The sequence below is a fragment of the Colletotrichum siamense genome, assembly GCF_013390195.1.
Source record: "Colletotrichum siamense strain Cg363 chromosome Unknown KSG_Cg363_contig05, whole genome shotgun sequence".
Taxonomy (NCBI): domain Eukaryota; kingdom Fungi; phylum Ascomycota; class Sordariomycetes; order Glomerellales; family Glomerellaceae; genus Colletotrichum; species Colletotrichum siamense.
Genome location: NW_023501018.1, coordinates 125,730 through 141,188, shown reverse-complemented (window position 1 = coordinate 141,188; position 15,459 = coordinate 125,730). Strand labels below are relative to the sequence as shown.

At 50.4% G+C, this 15,459-nt stretch overlaps 3 protein-coding genes across 3 annotated transcripts; 1 reads left to right on the top strand and 2 right to left on the bottom strand.

Annotated features, from left to right (window-relative positions):
• Positions 1-2,979: 2,979 nt before the first annotated feature.
• Positions 2,980-3,319, bottom strand: CGCS363_v007696 (uncharacterized protein; the record flags this gene model as incomplete). Its single annotated transcript, XM_036639545.1, has 2 exons — positions 2,980-3,218; positions 3,274-3,319. The coding sequence occupies 2 exons, from the start codon at positions 3,317-3,319 to the stop codon at positions 2,980-2,982; spliced, it is 285 nt and encodes a 94-aa protein (XP_036494657.1).
• Positions 3,320-4,863: 1,544 nt separating this feature from the next.
• Positions 4,864-5,973, top strand: CGCS363_v007695 (Zinc-type alcohol dehydrogenase-like protein; the record flags this gene model as incomplete). Its single annotated transcript, XM_036639544.1, has 2 exons — positions 4,864-5,034; positions 5,095-5,973. 2 exons carry the CDS (start codon positions 4,864-4,866, stop codon positions 5,971-5,973), a joined length of 1,050 nt encoding a protein of 349 aa, XP_036494660.1.
• A 2,154-nt stretch (positions 5,974-8,127) lies between these two features.
• Positions 8,128-10,209, bottom strand: CGCS363_v007694 (Vegetative incompatibility protein HET-E-1; the record flags this gene model as incomplete). Its single annotated transcript, XM_036639543.1, has 1 exon — positions 8,128-10,209. The coding sequence occupies one exon, from the start codon at positions 10,207-10,209 to the stop codon at positions 8,128-8,130; it is 2,082 nt and encodes a 693-aa protein (XP_036494659.1).
• Positions 10,210-15,459: the final 5,250 nt, after the last annotated feature.

The window sequence follows — 15,459 nt, the reverse complement described above, 5'->3', positions numbered from 1 at the left end:
GAGAGTATGTCGACATTGAATGCAACACTGAAAACCAGGACAAAGTTTTCCTCGTCTAGCGCCCAGATTGCGACACGATCCAGACTATGCTGGCGCAAGCAACAGCCTGACCCGAGACAGCCAAGGCTGCAAGAAGTAGGCGATCAGAACACTTTGAGATTGAAGGAAAACCGATGAGGAGGCATTCTGTGCCTCAGCAACGCGAGCCGCAACGGCAGAGATGCACTCATGAGGCGCGCGGCCAATTGAAAGTGTTTCATTTCCCTTCCCTGCGTGTTGCTTAAGGCACCTCGTAAGCCCGCGCTCGCCGGCTCTTCCTGGCCACGGCCGAGTGGGGGTGAGTTCGGGGCAGCAGCAGGCATCGCCGTGCATCGGATTGCCTTTTTTCCAGTGGACTTGCGTGTTGTTTTGATGCAAGAACCTCTTTGTGGTGCCATCCGAAAATAATGTCCAAGCATTGAATCTAGCAAAGATGTTATTTGTTGCTATCCCTAGCCGCCGCCTGCTATCTGAGAAGCATTGACAACACATAGCGGCACTGGTCCAAGATTAGAGCCAGGCGCCAAACGAATCCTGCGCGTTGCCGCATTCCAGAAGACTTCCGATCGGAGACTCGGACGGGGCTTGGTTTGAAGCGGGCCGCTTGATGGGAGGATGCCTGTCATCGCACCGACTTAAATCTTCGCACGAGCGATTGTGTGCGAAGGGATGCATGCGACCGTGCCTGTCGACAGGGCTGGGGGATGGTTTGCAGCTTGCTCGACGCCACAACCTCGTTGAATGTTGACATCAAACATGGAAAGCTGTGTCAGAGTTGTACGGCTTGTTCAGGCGGACATTGTATCTGATCCTTCCAGCTTCTACAAATATCAACCAATCGAGCGTTGACAGACCACGCTGGCTGCCGGCAGGATCAGCAGTTCTGATTCCTAGATACATTGACGCAGCCACAAGCTTCTGTGCGCGGCGAGAAGGCTTGGATCGTCAGCAAACCGCCGTTAAGGTTTGACAAGACTAGCCTCGCGCCATCTGCTGAGCTATCGAGACGTTCGGGACGGAAAAGCAATGAGGAGGGAGCGTTTTGACATTGGAGAAGATAGCTTCCGGTCCCGTTTGTGCGGGAAGAAGCAACGATACCGGAGAGCCTATTCATCGATGCCCCGAGGGAAAGGCTTTACAAGAAGAAAGCCCGATGTCGCAGACCTTGCTGAATCGTGGACCGCGACTTGGGTGCCAAACCTCTCCGAAGCTGGGCTAGGTCTCAGATGTCCAAAAGGTGCACTCAGCGAGACGGTCTGGGAGGCCCCAGGGCCGGTGGACAGAGACCGAATCGCTAATCTGAGCTTACATCGGAGCGAGCTGGATGGGGATATGTCGGGCCCCAGAAGCGGAAAGGTGGGTTGGTTAGGCGAGCGTGGCCGGGGCTGGTTCCGTGGATGGCTTTGATTGCAGCGGCTGGCCACGTTGATTCGCGCAGGACCGTTGGAAGGATCCTGCAAGACGCAAGACTTTTGCTTTTGTTGGTCTGACTTCTGCTGCTGCGCCGTAGGCTGAAATGTCGGGAATCCTTCAGGTCCACCAATAGATAAGACACTGGCACATGTGCAATAGGCAGGCCGCGGGTGCTCAAAGAACGTTGAGCGGTAAGTAATTGGAATGTCTAAGAGACGCCATTGAGTGTGGCCTGATATGGTGTATCTATTCAACCAAGGGGTGGCTGTTGGATATCGATGGTTGACTGATGCAGCCAAGCGACTCGTGGATGACGGGGCTGACTGGTGGCCATTGGCAGGTGACAGCGGACAACTTAAGAGCACGATAGTATGGGAATCGCAGCCTTGAGGATATCGATTGATAGCCATAATGGCTTTAGTTGATTTCACCTACCGAGCTGAAAAAAGAGCCGTGGTTGTGGCGTCGTAGATTGCCCACGACGCGGGTGACGAGAACGCCCAATGGACGACTTCACAAGCCAAAAGTGTGAGGTGGTGTCTTGGAAGAAGCCAAAGTGTCGTCATGGTTGCCCGGATGGAGCACGGAGATGTTAAAGCCAAGACATTGAACTGCCTCTGAGACCTCTCATTTGATGGCAAAGTCTCATGGTTGTTCAATATGATCCATCAAGAGGGAATGTTGTCGATGGTGGTGGCACGCAGTATGGATCATGGACGGGCTGAATGATTTGAAGTGGATGAACCAAGGCCAGTGCTCACCTCTTTTTCTCCGGATGCCCAGACCGAGGCTTCTCCAATAGCAGCACCCGGAAAGCGTCTTGTATTCACTATGTATCCAGAGGAAGGGTACGCTAATAGGAAGCTGCTGCGTCTGGCTCCATTTCTGCTGCCTTGTGGACAGTGGACAATCTCCCAAGTGACAGGACATGAACCACCACCCTCCCTCCACCCACCCGCCGCGAAAGACTCTCTCCACTGCCACGAAGCCTTTAAAAGAAGCTGCTTCACAGGTGCTTCCCCATTCGCCAAAGCTTCTTATCTCTCGGCACGGTGGAGGCTTGCGTTTAGCGTCATCTTGGCACTGATAAGGCCAGCCAGGGTCCGCTGGAACCAACCGAACCCATGCCCGTCATGCAAGGGTCCCCCCATGTCCCCCTTTCTCTTCCCACCTCGACCGGTTGAAATGGACTGGACCGTTGAATGTAAGACTGACGGTCGACCAACTTTGACCGAAGGAAGCCTGAGGGAAGCATTGCAGGTGGCCAGTTGGGTGACATTGCACATCTATCCTGCTGCTGCAGTTTACGGAGCCCTCGTCCAGCTCCCAACCCAGGCAGTCGGGTTCATCCAGACATGGACCACCGGGAAATGCCCCTCATCATCTATTTCATGCGCTCAACGTCACCAGCTCATCTCTATTCAATAAAATTCACTCGTCTTATCTAGACATGAGGAAATCAATATTTTCCATCGTCGATTGAGCACTTGTGCAGTCTTGTAAGAGGACGGGTCGTGAAACTGGCCGTCATGCTGCACCTTTACGGTCGACCGCCACAATCCCTACCGTCTCATATCCGCGTCCCCATTCGCGTCCTGATTCGACTTCCATCCCCGCCCAGCCTGAACTGCATCGGCTCAGAGAAGCCGGATAGCGCTTTTCTGCTCTTGTGATGCAGATAGTCTGATACCGCAGATATCGCAGCAATCTCTGATAGCTGGTCACCGATTGTCTGACACGTCTTTGCCCCTCCTGCTGGCCGTGCGCTGGCGCATTTTGATTCAGCTGTTGCTCGCGTTCTGTCCTCGGGGTCAATCTCATCCCCCGCCATTCCCATAGACTGGTGACCATCATTCTTGCCAAGCATGCCTCTAAGTGAAGATCAACTCAACGCCAGATCTAGACTTTGTGCCCAGCAGCCCCTCGCAAACGCGAACAAAACTGTTAATATCGCAGGTCTATCATAGTTTCGAGAAGTGAAGTCGAAATAGACCATCTTGAACTATTAGAACACTCTTCATCACGTCACACAGCGGCCGCACGGAGCTTTTAGAGTTCTTAGACCACACCTGTTCCTGCTCCTGCCGTCCCGTCAATCTGGTATCGTCCCACTGACTTGCGTTCTTGCGGGCGTTCTCACCCATCCATGTCTTGGCCGAGCACCCGACCAGAACCACTCAAACCATCTCTTCGCCATCTGAGCGCTTGCCGTGGCCATTCACGTGGCTGCGGGCGCAAGACTCACGGGTTACTTATACCGGCTTCATCCCTCTCTTCAGATGTTTGGTGATTACGCCGCGAGGGCTCACCTCTCTTGACATTCCAGCGACTACCGAACGATGCTCGATGACAGCATTCACTCAACCCCTACCTGCAGCCGCAACGAAGTCGCAAACCAGGCCATGCTATATTTCGAAAAACTCCATTGAACACGCTGATTACGATCTTGAATTCAGAATGGACTATGCAACAGGCTCACGCCGTGAGAACGTTCTCAAGGTTTGACGGTGAGGGAAACGATCAGCAACACTTTACTTCTAACTTTAGTCGACTGTGGAAACCAGAGTTCGAAATAGGCAAAACGAGCTTCGGATCGAAGTCTCTGATACCGATGCCAACCGGCGCACACGAGGTTCCATCTCAGTGGAAATGTGGACTCGAGATGCATTTCACAAGTGCTACAAGGCTGATAGATCAGACTTTCGAATGATCGCAGAAATTTATGGTGAGCAGATTGATTGCTGAGGCAAGTGAAGAGACTTGCAGTTTGGCAGTCGCTGTCATTTCCGAGACAGAAGACATGACTGTGTGCAACAAACCCCAGTAGAGGATTCGTCCACGCGAAACCTCATCTCTGACATCCAACTTTCTTCGAGTTCTACTTGGCATTGGAGAAATCGTCGAGAGCACATGGAACGTAGTTGGCACGGTGTTGCTGAAGAGGTTCTGGGCAGCAGGCTCGTAGGCATGGAGCATACCTTGTAGTCGAAGAGTGGTCAATGTTCTCCATGATCCATCACCAGCATTTGTAATCAGATCCGAGAGCCATTTGTAAGGCCAAGAATCAGAGAAAAGTTTTGTCGTTCATCAGTTGATGTTAGGTCGTGTTGATCATGGTGGCGATTTCATCAACGGCGTTTAAACAAGTTGCCGCTTGCTCCACGGGCTCTCGCATGATACAGCAGCAGTGAGTGTGAACGGCGTCAAAACTACACCACGGGAGACAATATCCGTCCGCCATTCTTTCAGTGTCAAACTGACTCATAATGACTAAAGCAAATTGGCAGAATAGCGACAGTATTTAGCTTGCAAGATTCTTCAAACATAGCAAGTATATGTGGTTTCTAAAACACAAGCAACATCTTGCACACCTCTCTTGAGACCCTACTTGCTGCAAAAGCCTTCTCACAAATGTCTCTCCCCTCGAAGACCCAGTCCTGGAAGGTCACCGACATTCGAAGCGACAACTTTGACGGACTTCAACTGATCGAAGACGTTCCCGTAAGCACCTTAGGCGATCATGACGTCCTCGTCCAGATTGAGGCCGTTTCCCTCAACTACCGAGACCTGGCCATCCCCAGAGTATGTGCTTCCGAAGTTTACTTTCATCGGCCTCTGTTTCCCAAGTGCTGATAATCCCAGGGCCTATATCCGTTCGCAATGAAGACGCCTGTTATTGCGGGCTCAGATGGCGCAGGCACAGTTTTGGCTGTTGGGCCCAAGGTGAAAGGCTTCAATGCTGGTGACAAGGTCTGCACCTTGTTCAACGAACTGCATCAGACCAATCCTATCACACCCGAGGCCGTGGGTAGTGGTCTGGGCGGAGCCGTTGATGGCACTCTGCGCAAGTACGTCGTGTTCCCTGACCATGGCCTGGTCACTGCTCCATCGACTTTGAGTTCCATTGAGGCTAGCACCTTGACTTGCGCGTCTTTGACAGCTTGGAATGCTCTTTTCGGTTTGAAGAAGCTGAAGCCGGACGACTGGGTTCTGATTCAAGGGACCGGCGGGGTCAGCCTGGCTGCTATTCAATTCGCTGTCGCGACAGGAGCGACAGTCGTTGCAACTACATCTTCTAGCGAAAAAGCCGACATCCTGAAGAAGATGGGTGTCTCTCATGTCATCAACTACAGAGAGGTTGCCGAATGGGGAGATGCCGCCAGAGCCCTTACTCCAAAGGGACTTGGCTTCGATCATATCCTCGAGATTGGCGGAGCAGCCACAGTGGCCCAGTCTTTGAAGGCAATCAAACTCGAAGGCCTCATCACGATAATTGGCTTCTTGACTTTCGCTGAGAATGACAAACAGACAAACTTGATGGAAGCTCTGAACCATATTTGCACTATTCGGGGCATCTTCGTCGGGTCTCGGGAACAGTTTGTCGAAATGAATCGTGCCATCGATAATTGGAAGATCAAGCCTGTTGTGGACACTAAGGCCTTCCACTTTGGAGACACGAAGATGGCGTATGAGCGCCTGTGGAGAAGGATGAACTTTGGAAAGGTGGTTATCAGGATTTGAGAAGCATCTCAATGTATTATACACGTGTTTGGCACAGGTAATGTAAGTATCGAGTTTCCTGACCTCATAGAGCAGGCAATGATAGGAGAATACAAGAAGCTGCTTCCTATTTAGCTTAACAACATCTGCTGGTGGCTTGTTTGCCGATTAATTGAAACGGGGAAGAGATCGCGTGCAAGAATTAGGGCAGTCATCGTATGTAAGGTCCTGCCTGTGTTGTTCGGGTGGAGACAATGTTTGTTCTCGTCCAACGCTACCTAGTGGTCATACACCCACATAAAATGATGGATTGACATATTTAAGTTGGACATTTTGTATATTTATCGAAGAACTAGGTTCTATTCCCAAGCAACTTTACCATTGCCTCTCTTCTATTCGAACCAGCTAGTCGGCTTGCATGAGCCAAAGGTGTCAGTCCGTCCCTGCCTCTTGTATGGAGACTAGCCTGGCCAGTACCCAATAATAGCTCTGCGCTTTCAAGGTCACCTCCAATGACAGCATACGAGAGTGGCGATTGACCTGCTTCATCAATAGAATCCACCTCAGCCTTACCAGTGTTAAGCAAAATCTTGGCGCATTCTAAACTGTATACGGCAAATGAGAGCGGTGTTCGGCCGTCGGAACCTTTCAAGTTCAAGTCTTTTTCGACCAGACCAGTCTGAAGTAAGATCTTCATACTTTCCGGGGCTCTATAAAACGCAGTATAGAAGAACGGCGTTCGATTATGATTGTCCCTCGAGTTTATATCGACTTTGCCGGTTTTAAGCAACATCATGATAGTCGAAGGATGTCTCGCAGCAAAAGATAGCGGTGTCCGACCCGAGCCACTTCTGGAATCCACGTCGATTGGACTTGTCTCTAGCAGTAGTTTGACGATAGCATTGTGCCCGTTCTCAGAGGCATATGACAATGGTGTTCGGCCATATATGTCCTTATCATCGATATGCGTTAAACCAGTCTCGAGAAGAATCTTGACAACGGCGTCATGTCCGTTCTCAGATGCATGTGAGAGTGGTGTCCGCTTATGAGTGCCGCTGTGCTCAACATCGACTAGACCAGTTTCAAGGAGCAGCTTAACAATAGCGTCGTGTCCACCGCCACAAGCCAGGCAGAATGGCGTTCGATCCCGATAGCCCACTTGGTTGATGTCAAACTGGCCAGCCTCAAGTAGAAATTGACAGACTTTGAGACTGCCCCTTTGAGCGGCGTATGGTAATGGCGTCCTGAGTCGGTAGTCTGAAACACCAGCCCCGACCTCCCCCAGCTCACACAGAAGTGCAGTGACCATATCGTTGCCAAGCTCAAGAAAATGGCAAAGAATGCCCTTCTTTGCTTCAAACTTGAAGCTGCGAGCTATTTTGTTCAATGTGGTCCTTCGCTGATCAATTAAAATGCAGAATTCCTTGAGTGCTAAGCTGGTGGGATTGATCTCCTTGTGAGCTGTCAAGAATGCATGTACAGCATCAAAACTCCCTGTGACCATGGCCGCAATGATTGGAGCCCCATACCTTTCATCTTCGATCTTGAAGCATGCCAGCTTTGAGCAGTTGACACCAATGAGATTGGCTCTGTTTTGCTCGGCTAGGATGTACAAGAGGCTGGCTTTAGGGGTGTGTCGACGTATTTTGTGCTTTTCGAAGAGATTGTCCAAGATGATCCAGCCAGCAAGATCAAACGATTCAAGAAAGTCAATCTGGCTGATTTCTGATTCTTCAGCTGCGTCGGAATGATATAGAACCTGCTGCGCTGCATATCGCAGAAAGGGCAATCTTTTCTCTGCCGATTCTCGCAGCTTTTTGGCTTCCTCGGATGAGATCTGAGGGAGAGTCTTGCCAATTTCCATGGATTTGGCAACATTCAGATAGTTGATGCAGCAGCTTTTCAATCTTTCATGACATTGTCCGCTCAAGTTACTCCCAAACTCATCCCAAATTTGACTCAGTCCATCGTGCTTCAAAAGAAAGTCTCTCACTGACTCATGAATGAATTGGACTTTCGGGGCGTTTGATTTTGTCACTTCAGTGAGGCCCTTAGATGAGTCAAGGATGAACCGCTCCATAGTATCCGTTGTTATACCCTCTGATTCCCAGTCAGACAAGGCGTCAGTATGAGCCTCGTCTCCTGAAAGTATAGCAAAGTACAGTTGCTCTGGGCTCAGCGGATCTTTGCGAAGAGCACCCATTGAATGCATAGAAGCAGGTCGCGCCTGCGGCGATCATCGCGGACTAAGATATCTCGAAAAAGTTCATTGAGATCGCCGGGGATATCTTGAAGTTGTTTTCGAAGTTGATGCATGCGACCGCCGTCATGTTCCTTATTGAGAATATCCACAACAAGAACAACCCACATGAAAACTCCGGACGCCTTTTCTTGGAGATCATGGCGGATCTGCTGGGCGACTTTACTGTCCCCGATCTTCAGTTCGCTGCTCACATAGTTGGCAATGTCATCCTGGTGCCCTTGCTGTCCTTCAAGAACGAGGCTGACTGCCTTCGAAATCGTGATGTAAGGATAATGTCTACTCGAGAAGCAGACCTGAAAGCAGACGCTCTCCCTTGTGGTAGCTTCGGCAAGGTGCTCAAAAAAAGACACCATGTCTCGAATTTCCTTTTCGTCGCACTCATCCAGTGCGTCTATGAAACAAGTCACGGATAGATTTTCAAGGTTCAGGACTGCCTCTTCGAAAAGGTCTTGCAGTGACTCAAGGATCCACTCGCGAGGTCCATTGCTTGATATCTTCAGAGCCTGAAAGTTCAAGATCGTCCGAAGCTGAGGAAAACCGTCAATGAGTTGGAAAAGCAGCGATCTGTACATTCCCGTTGTGGACTTCTCCAGTTGCTCGCCTCGTGCGTTGAAGAAGAAGGTGATTAAAGTGTTTTGCTGCATTTTCCTCCGGTGATTTGTGGAGATGAACTTAATCAACGTCGATTTCCCTGTTCCTGGTTTCCCTTTGATCCATAAGAAACCATGATGTGTGTTGCGTTTGTTATGATCCAGCCAGTCGAGATACTGAGAACTTCTCAGCACCCATTTGCATGTTCTAGCGTGCGCTCTCTTGATAGTCATTTGCCGAGCATCAATCTGGTCGAAAGTCAATGATTCCAGCAGTTGCGTTCTCCGCTCGTCAATCAGGTGTTGTTCCCCATCAGCCGCAACCTCCAACTTGCGCAACTGAGTTGATGTCGGAGCTGACGTGGGAGAACATAGCGGACTAAGTTCACACAAGAGATCTCTCGCATATGCAGCAGCAGCGATGGCTGCGTATCCTTGCCATGCCTTGTTCTTGTGGGAGTCCGAGTAGTCGCATATGCCGCGAATAACCAAGCAAGGAAGGGTGTTGCTAAGGCCTGCAGCCTCCATTTCAAAGCATAAGAAATTGTTTTCGATGGCAAGTTTGTCGCGAATCAGGGCGTCCTTCATCACCTGATTGGCTGAGGCAATGGCTCCGTAATGAACAACAAGCTTGTCCACAGCCCGCGCAGGTCTGTCCACGAGCTTCGAAGGATCATACCCGCAAACTTCGGCACAGGGCCCTTCAGACATTGAAGGGTGGATGACATCGTTTCGGTACAGCTTGTCGCTGTCCGAGCCTGGGTGGGAGTAGTGGCACCTCAAGTTAGGTTTATTATCAAGAATGGCGTTGATAGTCTCCTCGATTTGGTGCCCGTCTCTCCAGTGCCGGGCTTGGAGTCCGTTGACTGCGGTGCTCAAGCGCCATGGCGGCCGGTTCGACAAACCGGTTTGCTGAAAGCTTTGACCTTGTACGGCCTTTCCGAAGTCGTACTGAACCACGCTGCTCTGCCCATTACGAGCAGTGCCAACCACAATATCTCCGAGGCGAATATCGTTTTTTTGGGTTGGAGCGCCACCACCGATGCCCACCATCAAACCAATTTGGACGTTGGGAAAACTATGTAGCATATCCCTTGCGACGGCTGTCGCAGCTGATGTGCCATACTCTGGCAGCACGGCCATGACAACGTTATGCGGCCCAATCCTGCCCAGTGTATAGTGGCTCGCATCATGCAAGGGGAGATCGTGATGGCGCTCGTGCTCTTCGTCCAACAGCGCCTGTCCGGCAACGTATTCCGTAACTACGGCGCAGATCCAGCCGACAGTATATTCGTGACGGCTGAGTCTGGGTCTTGGCTCCCGTTCGACGTGGTATCGTTTATCGAGATGCGCGTGTGGTTCATAGTCGGGGTTACCATGAAGACTTTTCCGCTTCCGCTCCATTTGAACAGCAATGCGGGGGCACCGACTTCGTCACAGAAGGAGGGAGGCGCGAATGGACAAGGCGTTGTACGCCAGGCTGCGCAGGATGTCAGCGTCAATTTGCTCGTTGAGCATTCTGCTACTTCCTTACTGTGCACATAGAGGTATCGGGCTTCCACTCTAGGTCCGATGAGAGTGGTATGAAGGGCTCGGCAAGTTTGGCGGTGAAGGTCCACGATGCGTTTTTGCAGCAATCATGAGAATACGCAGGAGCGGCGGAAATTATGACGGAAATGGAAGGATAAAATGGATCTTGCCGTACCGTTCAGCCTGATCCAACCCGCACCCGGTCTGCCTCACTACAGCGACTGTGCCACCTTCACGTCTGCTGCATGTGTTATTGGTAGAAGGTCCCACTAACCACCCCTGACTTTTGCATTGCCACCCACCTGCTGATTCTTCGCCCGACAACCTGCCTTGGGTAAGTAGATGGCAGTGCTGCCAAGCTTTGCACATAATCGATTGGCTTGAAATACTAATAGACGCAGGCAGGCTGTTTTGCAGGCAACAGAGTAGTGTGTCTAGGAGGTTGTAGCCGACAGACATTGTTTCGTGAAATGATTGAGTAACCTTGACCAGACTTTAATAATATCACAGGGCACGAGAGGCATTGACAGCGTTGATCAGTTGGTTGGGAAATGGGGATGTAGCCTCAATCCCAAGTTGTATCTGGAGACGGGGTTTCGTGAAACGAAAGCTGAACACTGTATGACTCTTTGCCGGTGAAGTCCATATTGTCGAACTCGTGGCGCCGGCCGGACATTTCATAACGTACTCGAACAAGATTTCCGATTCCTTCACACTTCAGAGGCCTCACATTGGCGAGCTTTGGCTCCTAAAGACAGTAGTAACTAATGCGATGTATAGGACGATCTGGCTTAGGCCTGGCAGCACAATTCGATCTTCGATGGTAGTATTACTACGGACTCATTACAGTAGTTGTAATTGTAAACTCTTGATCGACCCGGATGACAGAACGCGTCCTTCGAGACGCGTTTCCTTTCTGTCCTTCCCGCACTTGAATGGGAACAAGCTCCACGTCGCTACGATTGCTCTTCTTCCCATCTGACCAGGAATCGTCTTCCGATTCTCTGCCTCTGCGTCCTGAACGGCAGGTTTCTGCAAATGCAGGTCTATTGATCTCAATGCCGCTCTCGTCGTCACCTCCTGGTCTTGGATTGGCTTCGTGGTGTCTGTTATGTAAACTGTGGTTATGACCGTAAGACCGTTTAGCGGCAGAGTTAGCGTCAAACCGTAGTCGGAGGTATTGACGTAATGATGGGATACAAGCAACTATCAGCGCAATGTGCTCGTCAAGGATAGCCCATATTTCTTGAGTAGATGTCTGTTAGCACTTGAAGTCCCAGGGGTATCTTGAAAGTAAGTATAGGCTCAAGTTTGAGCCAAACTGATGGAGAAAGCTTACGAATCATGGTGAGCGATTTTGAGGACGTTGGCTCAAGTTGTATACTCAAAAACCTCGCTAAGCTAACGGCAATATCAATCAGACCCAGGGCGAAAGTTGTATAAATGCCAATCATGGTGCTTCTCTTCATCTGTAAACCCTTGAGAATGAAGAATGGCATAGCCAGTACTTCCCACACTCGTTAGCACTCACTTGTGGAAGCCTGGCAGCGGAACTTTCGACTAACTGCATAGATTGGCACTGAAATGGAATGCCCACGACACATGGAAGATAGTTGTCATGATTTGGATGCTGCAGAGACCTGACGGGTTCAAGAACGACCTGGAGAGGCAGCATTAAGCAAGAGACTAGGGGAAGGGCTTTTCAAGGGTCACCATACCAATTACGCTCGATGGGCCAGCAAAGGAATAACTGTAATGAAATCGAAACGATATAACCCGAGACGCAGTAGACAATTGTGGCGTAAAGCATTTTGCGCAAGACCGTCATAAATGGTGGGAATAATTGGAGGTATGTCGCGAGTAGTGCAAATTTGCAGAAGTAAAGAGCGCTGAAGAAGGGGAAAATGGTCACCCAGATTAACTGAGTTCTAGACATGAGTCTCTTCCGATATTGGGTTCAAGTGGATGCATGCGTGTTTCACTCACCTTTCTCACATGTTCAACCTTAGCAGGGTCGGCCTCCCAGTTGAAGAGGGTGTAATTGATATCAGGATGCAGTACGTCTTCGTTGCGCATAAGAATAACCAGAACAGCTTGTGCTAGACAGCTAAACCATGCGATGACCAAAAGTCCATCGCTGAGTGCGAGAGGCTGTGACTGGATCTGCAGCCGAAGCCACAGTCGTGCTAGGATGAGAAGACCTGACAAACCGAGGAGCGTGAACAAGCAGCCCTAACAACAGTGATCTCAATGTCAGCCTCGCCACATCTAAACTTTCACCGCTGAAAAGGTAGGAAGCATACTAGCACTCCAGCAGCAGAGGGTGCTGCCATACTGCTGATCATTGGCGAGAAATCGTCGCTGTGATATGTGGAGAGTATTGGAAATGCACCATCTACTCGTAGTATAGATTACAACAAAAAAACAAAAGCGCCAAACGGAATGGATCGAGTTGAGAACTTATTCCGTGTCAAGCAGCATTCAATCGCAGTATCGTAGCAACTTGAGTTAGGATGCAATAGACCCAGAGACTGCATTCCAGATGGCTACACGGACAGCCAAGTCAACGCATCAGAAGATTGGGTCTGTTGATGAATTTTCCAGGCCCTGGAAATTTAAAATCACACGAGGACTGTTCCTGCCAGGGTTCGACTGCCCCTTGTATTCGTAGTGACTTCTGCGGCAAGCAGTACTGGGAAACCAACGCAAGCGATGTCGACAAGGTTTATGACAAAGTGTTGCGAAATTTTTACCTTGCGATAACCCCATGCTGTTGTTATCCGGATGTATCCGGTAGGTCTACGGAATTGGACTTACTAGCCACGTGGCCTGGGATTTTGTCGGACCTAACGTGTTCGAAAGAGAAAACGAGACCGCTTGAGAGTTGGGTCTAGCCTCAATTTTCTTGCTTGCGCGTATCTTTTCCATCCTTAAGGAGGAAAAACAAAAGAAAAAAAAAAGAAGCGAAGTTGATTATCAGCTCCAAAGATCTGTAAAGCTATAGATGTTTTGATCTAACATCCAGATGGCAGAGACTGAGCTTGGCTGGGCTACGCAGCCCTCGCGCAACATGGCTCGCACCGCCAAGTGGGATCAGCAGTTCAGCACAGCTACCGTGCTCGTGTTCACGGAGACAAATGAGCTGCGGCCGTTTAAGATTGCAAGCCCCATCAAGCCGAGGCAGATCTGCGTACGAGTGTGCCGGATTTTGCAGGAAACGAGTCATTTTCACCGCTTCAGTCGGCCATCTTCGGCCCCACTACCCGGGATTCAGACCCAATTTCCATGCCGACCGGGGTTGGCATTCAGTATAGATTCGGAACAGTACTCGGGGGCGCCTTCACTGGTGCAGACGTTGGTTATCCCCTGTGACCCTGGCAGATTGTGAGTCTGCTATCAACGGCCCAAAGTCCTCCAAAGCCAATGCTTTTTCTCAACATAACGAATCGATTGCCATTTGGCTTCTGTTTGCCTCGTCTGTCTCCCTCTTAGTTAATCTCATGGCCTGCATGATGCATGGAGATTTATAGCTCTAACTTGTTTTTCCTACTTCCCGACCTACACTTCTTCGGTTCGTTCAGTGTTCTCGCCAGCTGTTGCAGAACCAATCATGCAGCTCAACGCGTCCTACATTCACTTGCAGTGGCTTCTATCAACCAACAAGCCACAGCATGGACCATCATTGTCGATGGGGTTACAGTTTGTGAATTTCTGAAAGACGGGCTCTGGGTTGGATATCATCTCACGCACTTCAAACGCAACGAAGGAAAACGTTGCCCCGCCCGTCAGCTACGTCCCCGAAGATTTTCTCCCGGAAGAGTCTCTTCAACTAACGGATCAAGCTCTTGTAAACCGCACAAGGCTAGTTCTCACTGAAATCTCATATTTTCAGTTCGGCGGCAACACCACTGGAAAACGTCAAATTTCATCTCAAAAGCGTGCCACTGAGCGCTGCAAGTTGTATCCCGGTGACCTCCTTTGGCCCAACGAAAGTTCCTGGAAAGCTTTCGATTTGCTTCTGGGAGACGTTTTAAACAAGATTGTTTCTCTCGCATCCGCACACGTGGATGGTTTCGGTAATCAGGACGCCGCCGAGTGCGTCATCAGCACTAGATAAAACAACTCGATGTTGCAATGAGTCAACTTTAGGGACATAGGCCTACCACGCGCACCATCTGAGCTGATACTCCTGTTCAACATTTCCAACTCGACCTCGGTAACAAGTTTCTTCTATTAAGGGCTCGCGTGCCTCCCTTCTGAGAACTATTCCACCAACTGCACTGGGAGAATGTCCGGAGTAAGTTGTTGCAGCGAGCAAAGTAGCCCAGATGCAGCTTGCGGCGAACTTTGCCCGCACTCATACCTTGCGCCTTATGGTCACAAACACCGGCCACGACTTCAACGGCCAATCTACGGGTTCTGGTGCGATATAAATTTGGAGGAACAAGCTGAAAGGACTTGAGTTCTACGAAGATTACAACACCCCAATGCACACAAGGTCTACGATGAGGTTGGGGGTGGAGATAATATCAACGAACTTTACGAAGCTGCGGATGCGCATAGTGTCGTTGTGGCTGGAGGAGAGGGCAAGACTGTCGGCTTCGGAGGAGGGTACATTTGGTGGCGCGCACTCCCCTCTCGGCCCATTGTACGGTCTTTCTGCTGACCATGTCCTCGGCATCGACGTCGTGACGCCCGATGGTAAATCCGTCACAGCGAGTGAGAAGAAGAACAGACCTGTTTTGGACTTTCCAGGGGGGGCAGGCAACTTTGGCGTCGTGACTTCGAGTTCGGGGCAGCTTGCTAAGTGCGGCTAGACGTGGTGTCGAGGCCAAGGGGTATCGTCCTTCATACCGTGTACGTCATCAAAGCCCAATCCAGCTTACCCGTCATCTCCGTTGCCAGTTTCAGCTTCGGATTAAACGGTTTGACAGTCACATATGAAGCATTCTTGGACTTGCGCGAGCTTCTGGTAGGTGATGCCCAGTTTTAGCGCCCGTGGAAACTGCCAGTAATGGTTCATCTGGCCTGCAGTGCTCAAGAAAGTCTCATTTGTCTTGTCGCCCTGGTTCGGTCAAAAATGACAGCGGCAGAAGCAGTCGAGCTCACAGCGCCGTTATTTGC